Raw genomic sequence first — 21354 nt, 5'->3', positions numbered from 1 at the left:
CAGAACGTCAGCTCACCTCCTCGTGTTTTCCTTCTTTTGAGATCATGGCCCATCAAATGCTTGTCAACTTAGCAGCTCTCTGGTAACTTAAAAAGAGGTTTTCTGTATTTTATTGAGCTTTTCTAGGGGTTCTTGGCATGAGCATCGGTCTACCCCAAGCAGAAAAGTAACTTTTTTTTCTCAGAATTCCCAGAAAAGGGAGGCTCAGCAAAGACTGATTCCATACAGGGAATTTCATTACATAATTCATGGGAAGGCTGGCGAAGCTAAAAGGAGAAAAGTTGTTTGCATCAGTTAGCTGTTTTTGCAGTAATGGCGTATAACAAACAATCACAACATCTCAATGGTTCGTACAGGGAATTTGATTACACAGTTCCTGGGAAGGCTGGTGAAACGGAAAGGAGAAACATTGCGCGTGTCCCATTTTTGCAGTAATGGCACATAACAGACAATCACATCTCAGTGTCGCACTAAAATGAGCAATTATTTCTCATCCATCTATGGCCAGCTGAGTGTAGGCCAATCTAGATTAGGCAACTCACTTTCAAACAATAGGTCTGGCTGGGTCCAGGTCCTCACCCAGGCTTGCTCTATGTTTGTTCATTCTGAGCAAAAGCCGGAGGGCCAACAGCTACCCAGAAGACGATTCGCTTCCTAGAGAAGCAGAAGGGCAAATGAATCTCTACCTTCTGCTTGTGTTATTACTCAGTATCTCATTGGCAGAGGTGTGTTCAAAAGTTCAAAACCAAAGGGCAGGGAGGCAAACTATGCCTTTTTATGAGAGGAACTGTAAACTACACGGCCTTCGATATAGTTGCAGGGAGGGGTCAAAAATGGGGTGATAATTCAAAGCACTTTGCTTATGTGTTCTAGGAACGAGGGCACTCCAGGGGCCTGTGCTTGGCTGTGCAGGTGCCATCAGTGATGGGGCAAACCTCAGACACTGTATGTCGGCCACTGCTGCCCATTTGCTTATCCTGTAGTGACGAGGGACTGGAAAGTGCACAGCCATTTGCCAGTTATGTTTTTCCTGATTTTTTCACCGTAGAACACTTTGCCCAAATTACTACAAGAGCTTGGAGCATCTTGCTGGCCTAAGTGTCAGAGTCAAAGGAAGAAAAGAATGATTTTTACCTTCCTTCTGCTCTCTAGTCTCACCCAGTTATCTCATATTTGGCAAACCCAACCTGGAACACTGTTCATAGGACTGTCTGGGAAATACAATTTCCTGACAATGTAATAAAGACCTTTAAAGGGGATGGTGGGGGGAGGGGGGAGGGTTGCTGTATGCCATCCCATTCTCTGGGACAAACCACGGTCAAGGGGACCTTAGATAAAGGATCCGCAGGGCAAGGAGGCTCTTGAAGTCCCCAAGTACTGCAGTACTTGTCACGGAGAACCTCTCCCGCCCCTTAGGCGGTCTCTGGGCTGTGCCCCTTCCCTGCCCCCACTAGGACAGCCAGAAGCCTCTGTTGGCAAGTTGGAGAAGGTATGGAAGCACAGGATGGAGGAATAGGAAAACAGTGCTACCTGCCCATTTCCTGTTGCAGCCTCCTTCCTACAGGCAGGAGCCAGGGTGAGGGGAGGAGTGGAGGGGAAGCTCGAACATTAAATGAACTTGGGGATTCAGACTACATGAGGTTGGACATTTTAAGTGTGGAACACAGCCTGTGTTTTTTTTTTAATAGAAGTTACAGGAAACTTTTAAAGAAAAAGTTGGGGGGGGGTGCACCTGGGTGGCTCAGTCAGTTAAGCGTCTGACTTCGGTTCAGGTCATGACCTCATGGTTCGTGGGTTCGAACCCCACGTCGGGATCTGTTCTGATAACTAGCTCAGAGCCTGGAGCCTGCTTCAGATTCTGTATCTCCCTCTCTGACCCTCCCCTGCTCATGCGTGCTCTCTCTCTCTCTCTCTCTCTCAGAAATAAATAAAACAGTTAAAAATTTTAAAAAATGAAGATACAGGAAAAATTTATTGTTATCTAAGAGAGATCAAAAAAGTCATGGGTTTTGCCCTCTGTTTTATCCAAAGGGCAGGGAGAAGCTACCTGCTGAGCAGGTTTGAATGGGTCACTGGGGGAAAAACAAAAAGAATGCTGATTGCATCCCATAATTTCAACATAATGGATATATTTCTTTTTAAAACCTTCTTAAAGTTTATTTGTTATTTATTTTGAGAGAGAGAGCATGAGCAGGGGAGGGGCAGAGGGAGAGAGAGAACATCCCAAGCAGGCCCCCAGCCATCAGCTTGGAGCCCAATGCAGGGCTCAAACTCATGTATGGTGAGATCATGACGTGCGCTGAAACCAAGAGTCGGATGCTTAACCGACTGAGCCACGTAGGCACCCCTTGATGCATATATTCCTTAACTGAATTTAGTATGCCATTATGATGACAGATCATAATACTTGCCTGTTGTTTTTCTCCTAACCTTTAAGTATGAAACTGTTTGCCCAGACCACTCTTCCCCTCCTCACTTTCAGCTTTTATTTCAAGTGCTATATTTCTCAAAGGGGGATGACTGTCAAAATGGGGAGCAAGGAACTAGCCCTTGGGATATGACCTAGGTCTTTATGCCTCAGCTTGTTAAAGCTGCACAGCAGCCCAGGAGTAACTCCCCCACATTCAGAAAGGATGAACACGTGGCTCAGTCTGTGAAGGATGGGACTTAGGTCATGGTCATAGTCTCATGGTTCACCAGATGGAGCCCCACGTCCAGCTCTGTGCTCACAGCATGGAGCCTGCTTGGGATTCTGTCTCTCTCTGCCCCTCCCCCCCTCAAAATAAATAAATAAACTTTAAAAGCGAGGATAAATGCAAGCATCAGGGAGGGGCTGCCATTTCTCAGGGCCCCATAGCCAGGAAGCTGGTATTTCTATCAGATTCCAGGTGTCTGAAATGGTGTCACTGTTACATACTGCCAGAGAAACCCCAAAAAAGACCCAGACAACACAAAGTGCCATCACAGTTCCACCGCCAGGGACGTGTTAAAGGAACTTTGTGTGCCTATTAGGTAAGCTGTCTCTGTTTGTGCACCTTTAGCTGCTAGAGAGGCTGTGCATTTCTCTACCTTTCCTTTCTCTCCCTTACCTCTTCCCCTCCCTCTTCCACTCCTCTCCTCTCTCTTCCTCTCTTCTCTCCCCTTCCTTCTTCCTTTTTTCCCCTCTCATCCCTTCTTCCCTTCCATTTGTGTAAATTATGTGCTCATCTCCACTAATGGTAAAGTATAATCCTGCAAGTGACCAGATCTGATTCTTGTCTTCCCTTTGTTTTGATTATATGCTCTTACCAGTTTGCTGATTAACTAACCTGATTAGACAAATTTCCAGAAGGTGGATATTGCAAGGCAGTGGGGGCACTGGTGCAGACCAGAGGGAGAGGGCAGAAGCTCTAGTGTCCATGTCAGGAAAGTCATGGGAACGTGATTGACAGAGCCAGACATGAGCCCAATGTGGCCTAGGAACCGCGAGATCAGGCCCTGTGGCAGGCGCAGAGCGCCATCTAGTGTCCTTACACCCGCATTGTGACTGATGTACAGCTACTAGAACTAGCAAGAAAAGTGCCTGCGTCCTGCAATGTGCCTCTAGCTTCCTCTGCTGTTCAGCAGCGTACTCACTGCAGAGCACGCATTAAAGATGGATTTAAGTGGTTAGAAAATTGGTTAACTGGTAAACCAGCGTCCCCAGAATCGTCCCTTGCGCCCACTGCCAAACACACCTCTCCTGCCCCATCAAAGTAACCACTAACTTGGTTTTTGTGGAAATCACTCCTTTGCTTTTATTACCTGACCACGCAGGCTTAAATCCTACAGGTTTTTTTGTTACAAAGTTTATATAGGGAATTGGAAAGGAAGCACTCTTTTGTATTTGGCTTCCTTCACTCCACATTATGTTTTGAATTCATTATATATTTGGGGAGGCATAAAATCAGAAAGAGAGTTGCTGGATCATAGGGTTTGCATATCTTCCAATTTGGTAGATAAAGCCAGACTGTTCTCCAAAGTCAATGTACCAGTTCACATTTTCACCAACAGTGTGGGTTTTCATTGCTCCCACATCCTTGTCAACACTTGGTATCATTAGTATCATCAGTCTTTATATTTTAGTCATTCTTTTTAGTACGCAGAGGTACCTCATTGTGAATTTAATTTGTACTCTGCTGATGGCGAAGGAGGCTGAACATGTTTTATGTGTTACTTGGTCATTTTGAGTCTCCTCCTTTGTGAAGTGCTGGCTCATGGATCTTACCTGCTTTTCTACTGGGTTATTTGTGGTTTTCTTATTGATTTGTAGGAATTCATTTTGATTAGATGTGTTGCAAATTTTTTCTCCCATTCTGTTTTATGTCTTTATTTTATTTTGGAGACAGAGACAGGGAGCAAGCGGGGGAAGAGGAGAGAGAGAGGGAGACACAGAATCCGAAGCAGGCTCCAGGCTCTGAGTTGTCAGCACGGAGCCCGACGCAGGGCTAGAACCCACGAACCGTGAGATCATGACCTGAGCTGAAGCCGGACGCTTAACCGACTGAGCCACACAGGCGCTCCTATTTTTGTTTTTTAATTATTATTACTAATATATTTGTGGTTAATTTCCTCCCATTTTATGGCTTTCTTTTGATAAATAGAAGTTTTTAATTTTAATGTATTGAAATGAAACAATCTATTTTGAGAGAGAGAGCGGGCATGCATGTAAGCAGGGGAGAGGCAGACAGAGAGAGAATCTCAAGCGGGCTCCAACCCCAGGGCAGAGCCGCAGGGCTCGATTTCACACCCATGACATCATGACCTGAGCCAAAACTGAGAGGTAGTTACTTAACCTACCCAAGCCACCCAGGCCCCCCTTGAAGCCATCTTTTGTATTAGTGGTTTTTGTGTCCTCTTTTTAAGAAGCCTTTCTATAGGAGTGCTGATAATACGGACTCCACCTCGGCCATCCACCCTGTTCACATCCACACAAAGACCCCTTTGGGGCTACATAGTCTAATCCCTTTGGAGATTGAATTATGCCCTGACCAGAATGTGGGAAGGCTTGCTCTTGTCTTCTCTGAAGTTGTTTAGATAGCTAATAGAGACAATAGAGTTTCTAACCACCTTCCCCTCCCCTCGTTCTCGCACAGATGGTGCCACAAGGTCTTTTAAGTGTTAAACCCTCTGTCCTCACCACGGTGATCTCTGCACATCCTCTCACTGTAGACAATTTGTGGATAAGGTCTGGACTTTGGGGAGAATAGCTGTGCTGCTCTGATCATCACCCGCCCAATTCCCACGTCAGTAAGTTACCCTGAATAAAACTGTGTAAACTAGGGGCGCCTGGGTGGCTTAGTCGGTTAAGCGTCCAACTTTCACTTAGGTCATGATCTCACGGTTCGTGGGTTCGAGCCCCGCATCAGGCTCTGTGCTGACTGCCAGCTCAGAGCCTGGAGCCTGTTTCAGAGTCTGTGACTCCCTCTCTCTCTGACCCTCCCCTGCTCACGCTCTCTGTCTCTCTAGAAATAAATTTAAAAAAAAGAAATGAAAAAAAAAACCTGTGTAAACTATATGGAGTTGCCCATTTCATTTTCTGGTCTCAAAGCGCCTTCTCAGTTTAGGGGATACTTTAATGTCCCTCCTCCACCTTCTAACACTTTTCCTACCTTGAGATCAGGAAGATATTCTTCTATACTATTTTCAAGAAGCTTTTATTATTTTGCCTTTCACATTTAGATATAAAATGTACTTGAAACAGGTGTTTGTAGAAGTTCTAGTTTTGGGTTCAATTTCTTTTTTTTCCATAAGGATATCAAATAATCCCAGCACCATTTATTGAAAAGACTATCCTTTTCCCCACTCATCTGCGGTAGCACATAGGTAATAAATGAAGCATCCAAGTATGTTTGGGTGTGTTTCTGGGATCCTTCTGCTACATTAGTGAATCTTTATATTAATACCATCATGTCTTCATTACTCATTTTTATGTTTGTTTATTTATTTTGAGAGACAGAGAAAATCACAAGTAGGCTCCACGCTGTCAGTGCAGAGCCTGACATGGGGCTTGATCACAGGAAATGTGAGGTCATGACCTGAGCCAAAACCAGAGTCAGACACTTAACTGACTGAGCCATCCAGGCATCCCTATAGTACTGTTTCCTAAAGTGATTTTTCACTTAATATACTATACACACCAAAACCATGGGTCTTTTTCATTGTTTTGCTTACTTTATTTTTGTTTGTTTTAGCTTAATTTTTTTTCTGCCAATTCTTTTCTTAATAGCTTTATGGTGATATAATTCACAAATCATACAATTCATCCACATAAAGTGTAGAATTAAATAGTTTTTAGAATATTTACATTCCTTTTTATTCTTCTCAATTAATTTGTAAATCAATTTATCAACTTCTATATGCCATCCCTCAGGGACTTTGGTTAATATTGAATCAACTCTGCATATCGGATCTTTTCAACCAGCAGGAATATGGTATAATGTTTCATTGATTCTTACCTCCCTTTTATTTCCTTCATGGTTTTTAAATCATTTCCTTTAAATAAATAAAGTGTTTAATGTTTCTGGCTTTACCTGTAAGCATGATTATTTTTATTATATTTAGAAGTGTATATTATTGTTATATAGTAGTATATTACTACATTTACATTTTTTAAGTTTATGTTATATGTAATTAATATATTAGCAATATATTTTTGGTTGGTTCTCTAAGATTATTTTTCTGTGTATACATTCCAGACATTTAAAGTAGTGACATCTTAATTTATTTAAGACTTTGTTGCAACTACACATTTCTTTTTTCTTCCGAACTCATGTGGCCATCATTTCTAATGCTGAACAGGCACGTCAAAAATATAATTACACATACCTAGCTGTTAGCTAGAACATACATATGATCAGTAAAAGAAAAGGCAGTTGACCCAATAAAATAAATGTGTGAATGACCTGAGCAGACAGTCCACAGGTAAAGATGCACACACAACAAATAAGCCCAAGAAAAGCTGCTCAATGCCCCGAGGCATCAGAGAAATGCAAAGTGAAGCCCCAAGGTATCACTTCACACCCAATGGAATGGCTGGAACAAAAATGACTGACGTCACCCAATGGGGACAATGAAGAACGACCAGAACCCTCATACACGGCTCGTGTGTGAAGCTGTGCAACTTTGGAGCACCATTTGGCAGTTTCCTACCAAGTTAAATATGTACCTATCCTTTCAACCAGCCATCTCAGTCATAGGTATTTATCCTCCCCCACCCCAAAATGAAAACAGATGTCCACAACAAGACTTGTGAAACGATGTTTACAGCAGCTCTTTGTTAAGAGCTCCAAACACCCCGAATGACCATCAGTAGGAACATAGACAATGCAAGACATTCATACACTGGCATATTACTTGGCAATAAAAAGAACTACTGAGTCACATAAAAATTTGGATGAATCTCAAAAACACTGTTGTGTGAAAAAAGCAAGTCGCAAAGGAATACAGAACATACAATTTTATTTACGTGAAGTTCAAGAGCAGATAAAACTAATCTATGGTGACAGAAATCAGAAACGTGGTTGCCTAGCATGGGTGGGGATTGACTCCACGTGAAAATGAGGGAAACTTTTACAGATGGAAATCTAAATTTTGATTGGGGTACTGGCTACATGAATGTATAGATTTGTCAAAACTCAGCAAATTGTACATTTAAGACCTGTGTGCTTTACTGTATACAAATCTTAATTTAATTCCAGGAAAACAATCTGATTGGCCCAGCTCATGTCAAGTATCCTACCTACTCGCTGAGTAATCAGGAATCAAACCAAATAGTATAGACGCAGCCCAAAGAGGGGGTGTCCCTGTGTGCCTGCCTGCCACCCCATGAAGCACCTACATCTACCAGGTGGAGTTAGTGTCTGTGATCAAAACCATATCATCTTTTTCTGTATTTGGTAAGTAATCTTTTTAATAGGGGGAATTTGTATTCCTTAGAAATAAGGGAAATTTTCCTAGTGATTCCATCAGATAAAAACAGTAATAAACAAGGGGTGCCTGAGTGGCTCAGTCGGTTAAGCCGACTCTTGATTTCAGTTCAGGTCATGATCTCATGGTTTGTGAGTTTAAGCCCCACAGGAGCCTGCTTGGGATTCTGTTTCTCTTTCTCTCTCTGCCCCCTCCCTCCTTGCTCTCTCTCTCTCTCAAAATAAATAAAAATAAACTAAAAAACAAAACAAAAAAACCAGGCGCTGATTCCTCACCCAGGGAAATTACTGTACCGTACTGGTAAGATTCTTCCACAGGGTATGATCACAGTGTTACATAAGTTGAACTCTACTACACACACTATGCAAATAAGGACAGTCCCTCAGCCTGTCCAATGTCTGGTTATGCAGAGAATTTGCTGACCAGCTGCCTCGTGCTTATCTGAGCATGGAGTGAAGTGAATCAGAGACAAGAGCCAGCATGAAGAGGTGACACCTGGAGGGAGCTGAGGGGTGGAAGAGGAGGCAGGCGCTTGATCTCCCATACCGGGACCCTGTGCAGATGCTGTAGAAGAAAGGGAAGCCCTCCGGAGAACTGGCACCCGCTACAGAAAGAGGTGAACTGGAACCCGGGGCAGAAAGAGGCGTGTCGGGGACCTGCTGCACAGAAGGCACTTGTGGTCAGGACCATCACAGAGAGAGGGTCGCTGTAGGAAGCCAGTTTGTCATAAAACTCCTGCCCCCTGTCCTTTCCTCCCTGCCCCCAGTCGCTGCAGGAGCTGAGCCTCAGGGGACTGGGGATATGGGGAGGGGTCGTCTCAGCCCCAGTGCATGCCCTCCCCCCAGTGGCAGTACCTCCTCCTCTACTTGGAAGCAGAGAGCTCACACTTAGCAAATATATTCCTTGAGTGGGTGGAGTCAACGTCCTGATAACAAACCAGGATCAAGACCCCCAAAGGCAGAATAACAACTAACTGGCAAACCTCCATCCCTCTCATATAGTCCTCACGCTATAGACCTTATAATGGGGACCAGAGTTAAACTCCCAGGAAAGCTGACACTTTATTCTAATTGCTCTGCCTGTACTGCACCATCTAGAAACCCTCCAGAATACAAATTTGTCATTTAAAACGAAAAACGGAGGCACCTGGATACTCAGTTAAGCGTCCTACTCTTGATTTCGGCTCAAGTCACGATCTCAAGATTCGTGAGAACGAGCCCCACATTGAACCTCACGAGCCCCACGTTGAACCTCACGCCAGGGGCTTGCTATTCCCTCCCTCCCTTCCTCCCTTCCCTGCCCCTTCCCAGCTTGTGCTCTAAGTAAATTTTTTTTTAATGTTAAAATGGAAGATATAGGGATGGTACATTTTCTGCTTCATTGTATATTGTTCTGGGAAATTAGAGAGATTTTCTTCTAAGAAAGCCAGATAATAAGCCTTCAGTCGCCTATTTAGGTTATACTGAAACTAAAATAATGTAAGACTAGTTATAAATAACTCATGGCCCTGGATCACAGTAGTTTAGAAAAATTCTGAGGATGATAGTTTATGATCACTGTGAGAAAGCTATTCTATCAAAATTCTATAGAGTCCACTCTTTTTTGCACAACAGCATATGAAATGAAAGCCCTCTGGGGATGTGCTTCAAACCCCATGAATGTGACTTTCAGGACATGAAGTGTTATAGTAAACTTATCACTGATACCTTTAGATTCAATTTCCAGGTTCATTTTAAATCATAACCAACCACATTTCAAAGCCTGAATTGCAATGGCCAGTCAAGTATCTGGAATGCAATAGAACTTGGCTATGGCTTCCTAGCACCCTCGTGTTACTCTATTTCATGGCTCAAAAATCAGTACAGGATCTCAGTAATGTCAGTAGATATACATAATTCAGTGCTATATGCACAAATCAATATTTTTTCTCAATACCAAACTGAACCTATAGATAAACACTCCAATGCTTTACGAGTAAGGATTTCTTTAGAGATGTCCTGTCCTTACTGAAGTGTCTTTGGTCTCCCCTATGCATTCTGGGGGAGAGGGGAGCTCATTTTTCTCAGTCCCATTTGAGATGTTCCCATTTCCCAAATATGCCATGCTATTTTATGCACACCACTGTTTTCACAGTGAACACATCTCATATGTACAGATGCAGGTTAAATATTTCCCCTATGAAGCCTTCTTACATCTTCCACAGCAGCAGCATGGTTGTGTCTGCCTAGAACTCTCCTTCCATTAAGGAAAGGCTCCTTTCATCCTATGTGGTTCTAGCTCTTTCAAACCCCGTGTCCCACCCACCCTTGGTTACCTGGGGGAGGGGTAGGTAACCTAAGCAGATTCAGAGTGCTTCCATGAAATTTGTTATGCGGACACTCACAAAAAGAAAGTCTCTCATTCTGTAAAGAAGAAAGCTTGGGGCTTCCTATAGCCATCTTTTCTCCATGTGGATAGGTAGGGAAGATAGAAGGGGGTGGCTGGGGGGCTTGGTCAGTTAAGTGGCTGACTCTTGATTTTGGCTGAGTCACGCATGATCTCACAGTTTGTGAGTTCAAGCCCACATCGGGCTCTGTGGAGCCTGTTTGGGATTCTCTCTCTCNTTTGGCTGAGTCACGCATGATCTCACAGTTTGTGAGTTCAAGCCCCACATTGGGCTCTGTGGAGCCTGTTTGGGATTCTCTCTCTCCTCTCTCTGCCCTCCTCCTCTCCCTCTCTCTCTCAAAATAAATCAATAAACTTAAAAAAGATAGGAAGGAAAGAGAAAAAGAAGGGGAAGATGATAGGTGAGAAAGGACAGGAAAGGGAAACAGAAACACCGGACGGGAGAGAGGGAGAGACAGGGAACGGGAGAGAGGGAGAGGGCAGGGCAAGAAGAGAAACAATGGAAAAAAACTGAAGGGAAGGGGAAGAAAGAATTAGTGGGGTGGGGTGACCAGATCACAAAATTTAAGCCAATGGATGCAACTGTAGTTGGATGCCAGTACTACCTTCAGTTATATGAGCCAGTATCTTCCCCTTGTTTTTGCTCAAGCTAGTGTGAGTTGGGTTGTGATCACTTGCAACCAACGGTCCAAATAAACTCATCTTCTATGACTTCTCTTGCCTTTTCCACACAGATTTAATTCTAGCATTGATAAACTTTTGTTTAAATATTTCTTTCCCAGCTTGCCTATGAACTCACTGAAGGCGGGCCTTCTTATTTGTCTTTAAATTCTCAGTGCTTTGTCTATGGTGAATTCTCAGCAAAAGCCTGAAAGGTGGATCACGTGTTCGATTTTGTCCCACCTCTTGAATATCAGAAACCCCACCCCTAAAAAACCACCTCAAGTTATAAAAGGAGATTTAGCATAGATCTCACTAGTGTGGAGAACAGTGGGTGCTTCTAACAGCTATTGGAGAAGCTGTCGTTTAATACCAAGTACTAATGGTTCTCTAAGACGGGAGAGGTGTCCCTCTCGGCCGGACTATCCAAAGATGAAAGAGGATGTTTCCCTCAAATGTCTACTATGGGGTTGCCAGATACAGAATGCTGGATTGGCTGACATTCTTAGGCTACCCAATTGAATTTTATAAACATTTATGGAGTAGGTTAAATATACTTACCTGTACATCTCAGATAAGGAATATACCTGGGAGCTGTGGCTCCCCTGATCCCAATTAAATAGATGATAATTTCCTTGGGACAGAGGAAGTCATTTTCAGCCTGAATAAGGGTTCCTGGAAATCTGTGTTAGCCCATGAACTATGTACCAAAAGCTGTGAAGAGAGATTGGTGTGACCTGCTGCTCTGCGTCTCACTTGAAATGGCTTAAAGACTTCTTCCCAAGAGGGTGTGACGAGCCATCTATTCCGGGGAGCTATGCTTTGGTTGGTAAAAGAATTAGGCCGCATCTTGAGGACAAAGTGGGGCAGGGCAAGTTTAAGAGAATAGTGTCCTCGGTGGGCTCACCCTGATTGGGCGGATTTTATATCAGAACTCCAGATTTGCTTCTCCTGTGGTTACAGCCGAAAAAGCATGGCTTAGAAGACATCAGCTCTGGGATGAGAGTCATCACCCGTCACAGGAATTATCTGGGAGCACCAACTGTTCTCTTTGAATTCCAGTACCTCTGGGGACACACAGGGACAACTTTTTCTACCCACCTTACTGGGTGCTGGATAAAACCTTAGCAATCATTTCATTTAATCCCTTTACTTCCCCAGGAATTAACTCACCAAGCAAAGCACCTGTTCCTCCCCTACCCCACTTTTCTTTTGGTCAAGGATGGCTCTGAGGATTTGCTGAAAACTCCTGACCTCCTCCACAGAAAGATGTGCTTTTGTATGTGTGCACTCTCTCACACACAGCTTTGCTATTATTTTGGGGAGGATCACAAAAGTCCTGAGGTTCATTTTTAGAAAAGCCAAGTTAAAAAAAAAAAAAGAAATCTAACAAACCCTGAATTCGAGAAAACAATTTCAACGAACCAAAAGAATTTTTACAAGTACATGCACGGAAAAACAAACTTGTTCATTTAATTATGAACTTAGGTATTTTCAAGCAATAGTACTGATCTATTAACCCTCAGCATACTCCAAACATCCGGGCTAAGCACCACCTCCTCATCATGACCACTCTTGCACGAGCCTCTTCTACAATTGTGAGAGAGCAAACGGCTAAACGTTTGTTAGTAAGTCAGCTCAGTAAGGCAACCGGATCCTAGAAATGAACTAACAACATAGTTAGTTCCTCCTTTTATAACACCAGGTGAAGCAGGATCTCGTTCCCTTCGTTTTCAAATGCTTCTTTATAGAGATACGCTTGTCCTGAACTTGTCTAAACACAGGCTTCTACCAACTAACCCACTGTCATGTGTGGTTATAACCAAGAAGATCATTTCACATCGGCAGTTCCTTACAGTAGGATTAAGGAAAGCCGGGGAGCCTGCGAGCAGGGCAGAAAAACAACTCCTGAGGAAACGGCTTCCGTCTGTGTCCTGTGGACTTAGCTGGAAGCTCCACATAGCTGGAATGGAGCAGGACCAGTAGAGCGAAACTTTAATTCCCAGGGCACTGCTACATGTTGCCTTTATTAATAGACCCTGCTGGAAAGGAAAAGACCAAAAAACAAACAGAAAACCTCACAGAATTTTCTTAGGAAAAAAGTTTCAATTTATATATTGAACACAATTCTCTGTATAAAAAATAAATTTTCTCAAAATCCAAGGAAAATCCCTGTCATTCATTTATTTTGAGACAAATCATTCCAGTGGTCCCTCCTGTACCTGCGATTTCTTCATGGGGTCTCAGAGAAGGGCACCGGGCACGGGCTTTCCCCTGTCAGGATAAAAATCCAGGAGGGAGAACTCCTGCTGCAAGGGGAAGCTGTTTTCATCCAGCACGAAGAGGCTCTGCAGCTTCACAGCACAAGGTGCCCCTCCGTCTGCCAAGAGCGCGTGGAACAAGTCTGCTGCGACCATGCCGTACGTGATCTCTGAGGAAGGGGCTGGGGAACAAGGAAACACACACGGCCCTTAGCGTCCCTTGCCCAATGACAGAAACGCACACAGCGAAGGGTTCACTGTTCCCCCTTGCTTTCTCCAGCCCCAAACCCACTTTAAATTTCTCTTTCCATCCCTTCTCTTTCTAGTCATGGGTGCAGAAGACACTCTACAATGATGGCCCACAAATCCTGCAAGTCACGGACACACTGAAAGCATTTCCTATTTTGGCACAGCTGTTGGCTTCTTAAAACAACAGAGGAAAGAACTGAGATTAGCATCTTCTTAACTCAAGTCTGAAACAAAAGGAGTGTGTCCGTGTCAGAAAAGAACTCGTTTTATCCAGTCTACAGCCCTTATCAGTTTTATATACATATATGTGTGTATATATACATATATGTATATATGTATGTTTTATACACACATATATGTATATTTTATATACATATATATATAGTTTATATAACAGAACCTTAAATCAGTTGCTCAATAAATATCAAATCTTGATAATATAAAAATACTGAAATTATAGATATAGCTATGTCACTGTAGTTTTACACTTGTCCTATATGCTTCCTTTTGCTTTTTTGGACATCAAATCCAGTTATTGAGTGGGGTGGTCCACACTAGATGGACCAGGCACACGTCAAGCTACACTTGCTCCCTGACCAACGCCACCAGCCTTTCTTGGAACACATTTACAGACTCCTGGGCAGCCAATCATGTATTTTTGGAGGTGAGAGAATTCTCTTACAATACTTATTTTATTTTGTATTTTCACTTGGATAAGCTTAAAAAAATCAAGATTAGTTATCATTTGAATGGTCTGATGCCCATTTTATAACTGGTGCCCACATTTTCCCTTAGGGTTACAATTTAATTAATGCCTAAAAGGACAACTTTGACTCTGTGGGCAAAATACAGATATATACTTGATCTGAGGATGACAGTGCTTCTCTGAGAAATGGAGACTAACTGGTATTGTGCCCAAAATGAAGAGACAAGACTGAAAATACAACAAAGAACCTTGAGAGAAGGCCTGAAAGAGCCAAAAGAATGAAAGTTAATAAAGACAGGGAAGAAAAAAAGAACAAAGAGACTTCCAGTTAGGATGTGAAAAGCTGGAAAGAACATGGCTCCAACCCTAACAATTATTAGAAAAACTGAAGAAACTACAAAATCACAATTTACTGAGCCTCTAAGAAGGCAGAGGCAGTGAGGCAGCCATGCCCACTGAAGGGAGAGGAGACAGAGCAGGAGCACATGTTCAGCCGGGTGAGCTACAATTTTAAGGACTTGCTAAAAGCCTAGTGTAGGCCAGTGTCACAGGGAAGGGGAGTCTGTACCCTCGCGACCTTTTCTCATCCCTCCCAGGTGCTCACAAGCCTGGATGCGGGGCAGGACAGAGAGAATGCTTCTACCTGGAGAGGCCTGGAGAAGGGGAGAAGTTGCCACAAGGAAAACACAAACCACTCCCAGCCCCGCCCCTTCCCCTTCCTTTAAGGAACAAGAGCCTTAAAGTGCTCAAGGGAGGGACTCACAAATCCTATTGCCCCAGGGCTGAAGACAGGATGGGGTGGAGGGGTGAAAGAAAAATCCCCCCATTCCTGGGGGAGGGGCAGGAAACCACCCAGGATCAAGACCATCAGGGGTGCCCTACTGTTGGGAGAGGGGCAGGACCACTCAAGAACCCCAGAGATACAAGACAGTGCTTAGCTTGCACAGCTGGTAGAGGGCAGGTCTTATCTTCCAACTGATGTCCTCTTTGTTTCCCTCAAGCTAAATTATCCTCTGCTTTTACGTGGATAGAAAAGAAAAAACCCTTAATTTACAGCATAGTGTTTTTTTCTGCTCCAGTATACTGTGGACACCCTGGAAAAGAATGGCCTCTGCATGGCATGTTGACCCCTTACCAACAACTGTGTTGAGCCAGTCAGGAGAAATGTTAAGTAGTATCTTCTCAATCAGCTCTGATCCTACATGGACACAAACTTTATGTACTCCATCACTGATGGTCATTAAAGCTGGCCTACAAAACAACAAATAACACACGACCCTCAACAAGGTTTTCAAATTAAAGAAATACTTAAATACAAGGTCATTTCAAAGAACACTGGGTTTTTATGCAGAGTCCATTTTAATTCCTCAAAAAGTTACAAACAGAACTATCTTATGACCCAGCAATTGCACTACTTGGTATATACTCAAGGGATACAGGTGTGCTGTTTCGAAGGGGCACATGCACCCCAATGTGTATAGCAGCACTATCAACAATAGCCAAAGTATAGAAAGAGCCCAAATGTCCATCAACAGATGACTGGATAAAGAAGATGTGGTATTTATATATACACACACAGAGACACACACACACACGCATGCACACACAGACACACACACAATGGAGTATTACGCAGCAATCAAAAAGAATGAAATCTTGCCATTTGCAACAACATGGATGGAACTGGAGAGTATTACACTGAGCAAAATAAGTTAATCAGAGAAAGACAAATATCATATGACTTCACTCATATGTGGAATGTAAGATTCAAAACAGATGAACATAAGGGAGGGGAAGCAAAAATAATATAAAAACAGGGAGGGGGACAAAACATAAGAGACTCTTAAATACAGAGAACAAACTGAGGGTTGCTGGAGGGGCTGTGGGTGGGGAGATGGGCTAAATGGGTAAGGAGCATTGGGGAGGACACTTGTTGGTACGAGCACTGGGTACTATATATAGGGGATGAATCACTGGAACCTACTCCTGAAATCATTATTGCACTATCTGCTAACTTGGATATAAATTAAAAAAAAAAAAGCGCTCATGTCTTCACTAGAAGGTTTCCTACAATTACCCATAGAAAAATGGCAAAGGTCATGAAAACATAGAAAAAAGCTTTGCAGGAAAGTGAAAGCAAATAGCTCTTAAACCACCACCACTACCAACAAAAGTTCAAACTCACTTCTCATGAGAGAAATACAATTAAAAGTCCAATGAGCTACCATTTCCAACTACTAGATGGTTGAGGAGCATGGTTCCTGTTGGCAAGGTTATGGGGCAGTGGGTACTCTCATACACCGGTGAAGGAAGTATGGAATTGATCCAGCGTCTATGGAAGGCCCCCTGCCAGTATCCGTCAAGGTGAGGAGCCCACAGAGGCTAGCCTGCAGCCGTACAATCACTCAGAGGAGCAGCATGTGTCTCAGGGCGTGCACTGCAATACTGCTAGCAATTCCATCACACTGGGATGCCTCACTGTCTACCCACAAGGCACCAGTTCAATATATTCTATCTATTCAGGTACAGAACACAAGGCAGCCAACTACAGGTGTGAGAACGCTCCCTAACCACTGATGTGCACTGCTTTCCAAAGTGAAAACGATGAGACGGGGAGAGAGTGCTGTGTGTCACAGGGAAGTGAAATCTGGGCAGGCACACGCACGGCCTATGTCTGGACAGAGGCCCAGGACCCACTGGGTGGAGGCAGGGGGTAGGGGATATTTTCACTGTAAGGCTTTTGTATCTTTTAAACTTTTCTATGTTGATATTAGAAATAATGTCTTACACGTTAAATTTTACATATGAAGTGGCACTGGTGGTGGAGGGGGTTGATGGGGAGGAACTTTCTGCTTTGGATCTTCCTCTACAGAGTAAGAGCAAATTGTACTTATTTATAACACATGTATGTAAGGGGAGATAGGGTTATGGATTAAGCTTCTGAAAATGTTCTTAATGTGTACCATGATAACACGCTGAGTACATGTGCATTTAGTTTTTAAATATGGCAGTAATTAGAAATAGAAAAGAGCATAAGACACAGATGACTATTGTGTAAAGGTACGTAAACTCAGAAGGTAAGAAAAATATTATATACATAACTCTGAACATTTATTATTTGAAAATCATGTTTTCCCCTGGGCTGGTTTGCAATTTTACCAAAGAACATTTGCAATCCTTAATTTCTAATGTGAAGTTGGGAAAACATGCACAGAAAAGTTAAACATCTCATTAGCTTCCATAACTGAGAGGTTAGATCATAGAATGCTTTTAACTTTTAAATCCCACTTATATGTTAAGGTATGGAAATCAGTTTATCATGAGCCATCTGGATCTTGGTTAAAAATATAAACCAAATAAAAACTTTCTTCAGTATAGCTGCTTGAAGACAATAAAATCTCCCCATTACTGCTTTTAAAAATCCCTGCTGTGATTACTGGATAATTTTTGATTTCATAAATAGCCATTTATCATTCAGGGGAAAATGTATTCTCTTGGATTTAGCTCTAGTTAGTTCTCTTTAGAAAGTAAGAATTGATATATACGAGTTTTTGGTCATTTCCGGTCCTATAATAATAAGTATCTTCCATCCCATGGGCTTGCCTGACTCCTCACCTGTAGTACAGCTTCTTCATAGTGAAAGGCAAGCAGCTATAGCACTGTTTATAGATCTTGTTCCCATCTGTTTCCAGTTCCAATCCGCACTTTGCACAGCCAGTGTATACAATGTCAGGAAGGGAAGAGAGGAGGCTCCTCAGGGAGCTGTGGGCATTCAGGGTTATCTTCTGAGCTGCTGTCACAGGAATCACTAGCTCTAAAATCCAGGCTTTGATTAGAATCACTCCTACAAGAGACCAACAAAAAGAAGTATGTATAAATGACAGGATCAAAATTATATCTGTCATTTACAAACATGGTTAATGACATGGTGGATTCGGTCACTTTTATAGTGAAGGATATCCCTGCGGACTCGCTCTTCGCCTTCTCTTGTTCACTCTTTCCCTGGACGATTTCACTCGCTTGCAACTTCAGTGTTTCACCTGGAAAGTGAGGGTGAGCTGCCAGTAGCTAAAAGTGAAGATTTATTCAGGGAGTTTGGTTGCAGAGGCGGGTGTTTTCTTCCTCTCTGTCCTCTGGCATCATGCAGAATAAGATCTATCCCTTTTTCAAATCCCTTGAAATCCCTTCAACGCTTGAAACTAGCTAACATACCCTCTCTCCCTGTCCTGCCTTTTTTTTTTTTTTAAGTGATCATTACAGAAAGCCAAATAGCAGGTCAGTTATTCTTTCAGTCTCTACTTTATCCAAAATAATATACCATTAGCTTATCCTCTGTTTAAACTCTGTTTTTGTTTTTCAGTTTCCTGCCCATCACCACCCAGACTCTGGGCATAGGTTATACAGCACATGGGCACCGAGAGTCTGCATTTACGAAATGAATGACTCACCAGGACACTGAGCATGTGCATTCACTGCTCACTGGCACATATAATTCACCCGTTAAACAAATACTGAGTATCTATTATCTATCAGACATTCTTTTTCTCTAATTCACTCTTGCTGTATTATATACTAGGGAGGTCTGTGAGTTTATCTGAGTTCATCTCCCTTTCTCTCCAGATTCGTTTAAAGCNGAGACCTAATAGTAACTGGGAACTAGGGTTTTAGGGTGAAAAGTATTATAATAATGTACTTGATTACAAAAAATACCAGATTAATGAGAAATTAACTAAGTCTTCATCAGCTACAATATTAAAATGAAAACTTCAAACCCTAAAGTTATTTTAAGGAATCAAAAAACAAAAATAAAAAAAACCTCGATTATTCCTTCGACCTCATTGAACCTTTTTTTTTTTTTTTTTTTTTAAGTCTTTGCATTTGCTCTTCTTCATCCTTTTAGTAGGGAGTATACTCCAGGTCAAGAACTCCCCCTTCTGGCTACCTATTCTCTTTGCGGGTCATCTCTTTAAGATTCCCACTAATGGTGACTTTCCTAAATCCTTCTGTTTGCTTTAGTCTTTTGGCGCCCAAAGACTTTTCCAATCATGTCCTGTTTCCCTACGTGAATTAGAAGAGTATGTAGTGGTTAGTATACCTAATAAACTAGAGCAGACTCTATATCACATCTTTCCACAGACATGTTGAATCACTAAGAAATTAATGAAAAAATTAATAATTTTAGAAGAATGCTAATATCACTAACATTTTATAAATTTATACACCTCTGTAAAAGAACTAACAGCTCATTATTAACGTGGATTCTGTCTCAAGGGGGCTTAATAGCCTGCTGGGCACTGGCATTCTGCTGATAGCAGGACCAGATGCTGAGTAAGCATCTTCATTTCTTTATAAGGAGCCAGACGCAGCCTCACCCCATCCAGCTTCTATTAAGTTTTGTTAAGAGAACAGACCCTCTTGGAAAATTGTCCCATGTTGAGCTCCCTTTCTCCCTTCTTTTATTTAACTATGAAACATGTCAAGAAAAACTGCTTCTACCTCTATATGCTCTATCCATTTCTGTCTTAAAAACACATATACAATGATAGAAACTATGAATTCAGCCCTCATAAGTGAACATAAAAAAAGGAAAAATGGCTAAAAGGACCTCTCTGAACACAGCCTACCAGGGACCAACTGTAACAGCTCAAAGTCTCTGCATGGTTTACCAAGGGGAAGTCCATCGCCAGGGTTTGCAAGGACATTCCCAATCCAAAGGTTCATCCCCCAAACCACATCTTCAGAGCTGTGAGCACCTATCTGGTTACTGTTTATGACAGTCATTTTTATTTTAAAATCTAATTCTGCATCTTCAACTCCAGAAGAGAGCTATTCTGCATAAGCAGTAGATGATAGAGCTGACTTCTCCATGATAATAAGTTAAATGTAGCCTGTCAACTAACCTGTGGCATACCTTCTTTGCAGTGACCAGCTCCATAAGTCTATAGTGCTCTTGGGGGCAGAAGGGAACAGGAGGGGTGCATAAATATAAAGCAGTATAAAAATTTGTATATATTCTGTCATCTGTATTTTATCTTTCAGATACAGTAATTTTTTAAGATTTTATTTTTAAGTAATCTCTACACCCAACATGGGGCTCAACTTACAACCCCAAAATCAAGGGTTGCATGCTCTACTGACTGAGCCAGCCAGGCACCCCAAGAAGTATTAATTTAAATTAACTGTTAGTTTTAATATATGTTGCAACGTAGACTGGATATATAGAGTTCTTCTCTGAGAATAAATCTCTATTTCATTAAAAATTGAGCTCTTTGAGAGGTGTTACTGTTTTTGTTTTCCACTTGCATTCTCCTTAGACTTAATAATGGTAACCTATAATCATATCTTGGAAAACATATACACATACACATATGGATTAACACTACACTACTCAGAAAATTTTAATCTGGCACTTGGCCAAGGTAGAAATGCGGACTAGATTTAGGCTCCCATCTTGTTATACAATAAAAAATAAATATTTGCTCTTTGTCCCTAGTTCCTGGCACAGAGCTCCAAAAAAATGCTTGAATCTTCAAGTGATAAGAGTGACTTTTGTATGCTAATAAGATGATGACTGGCAGCTGGGGGCCCATGGGCAGCTTCAGATCTTGGTGGGGAGGGGGTTGATGACCAGAAAGGCCAACGCATGGTTGGAGAGTTGGAACTTTCAGCTCCATCACCCAAACTCTGGGGAGTGGAAAGAGGTTAGAGATTGAGTTAATCACAAACATCCAGTGATTTAACCAATCATGCCTATATAATGAAACCTTGATTAAAACCCTTAAACAAAAGGGTTCAAGGAGCTTCTGGGTCCATGAACCCATTGAGGTGCTGGGAGCACCTGAAAAGGGTGTGGGAGCTCTGTGCCCCTTCACCCATACCTCGCCCTATGCATCTCTTCCATTTGCCTGTTCCTGAGTTGTATCCTTTATACTAAACCACTAAACATAAATAAAGAGTGTTCCAGGGGTGCCTGGGTGGCTCAGTAGGTTAAGTGGCTGACTCTTGATTTAGGCTCAGGTCATAATCTCACAGTTAGTTTGTGAGATGGAACGCTTGTGTCAGGTTCTGCACTGACTCCACTGGTGTTGTCAGTGCAGAGCCTGCCTGGTCTTCTCTCTCTCCCTCTCTCTCTGCCTTCCTCTGCTC

The 21354-nt window shown here is 42.4% G+C and overlaps 1 protein-coding gene across 5 annotated transcripts in view; it reads right to left on the bottom strand.

Annotated features, from left to right (window-relative positions):
• SHLD2 (shieldin complex subunit 2) overlaps window positions 1-21354 on the bottom strand; it is a 68642-nt gene that overhangs the window by 4474 nt on the left and 42814 nt on the right. For 2 of the 5 annotated variants that reach the window (XM_077746416.1, XM_077746420.1), the window contains 3 exons: window positions 17824-18052; window positions 15344-15459; window positions 13151-13435 (listed from right to left, as the gene is read on the bottom strand). In XM_077746416.1, the coding sequence (XP_077602542.1) occupies window positions 13236-13435; window positions 15344-15459; window positions 17824-18052 (545 nt within the window). In that variant the 3' untranslated portion in view covers window positions 13151-13235. Of the gene's footprint in view, window positions 1-12439; window positions 13035-13150; window positions 13436-15343; window positions 15460-17823; window positions 18053-21354 lie in introns of those variants that run through there. The other 3 variants (XM_077746418.1, XM_077746419.1, XM_077746417.1) reach the window with 3 other exon arrangements.

Source organism: Crocuta crocuta, unplaced genomic scaffold, assembly GCF_008692635.1.
Source record: "Crocuta crocuta isolate KB4526 unplaced genomic scaffold, BGI_CrCroc_1.0 scaffold28, whole genome shotgun sequence".
Lineage (NCBI taxonomy): Eukaryota > Metazoa > Chordata > Mammalia > Carnivora > Hyaenidae > Crocuta > Crocuta crocuta.
Note: the sequence above shows the minus strand (reverse complement) of the source record. Positions and strands in the feature narration are given on the sequence as shown.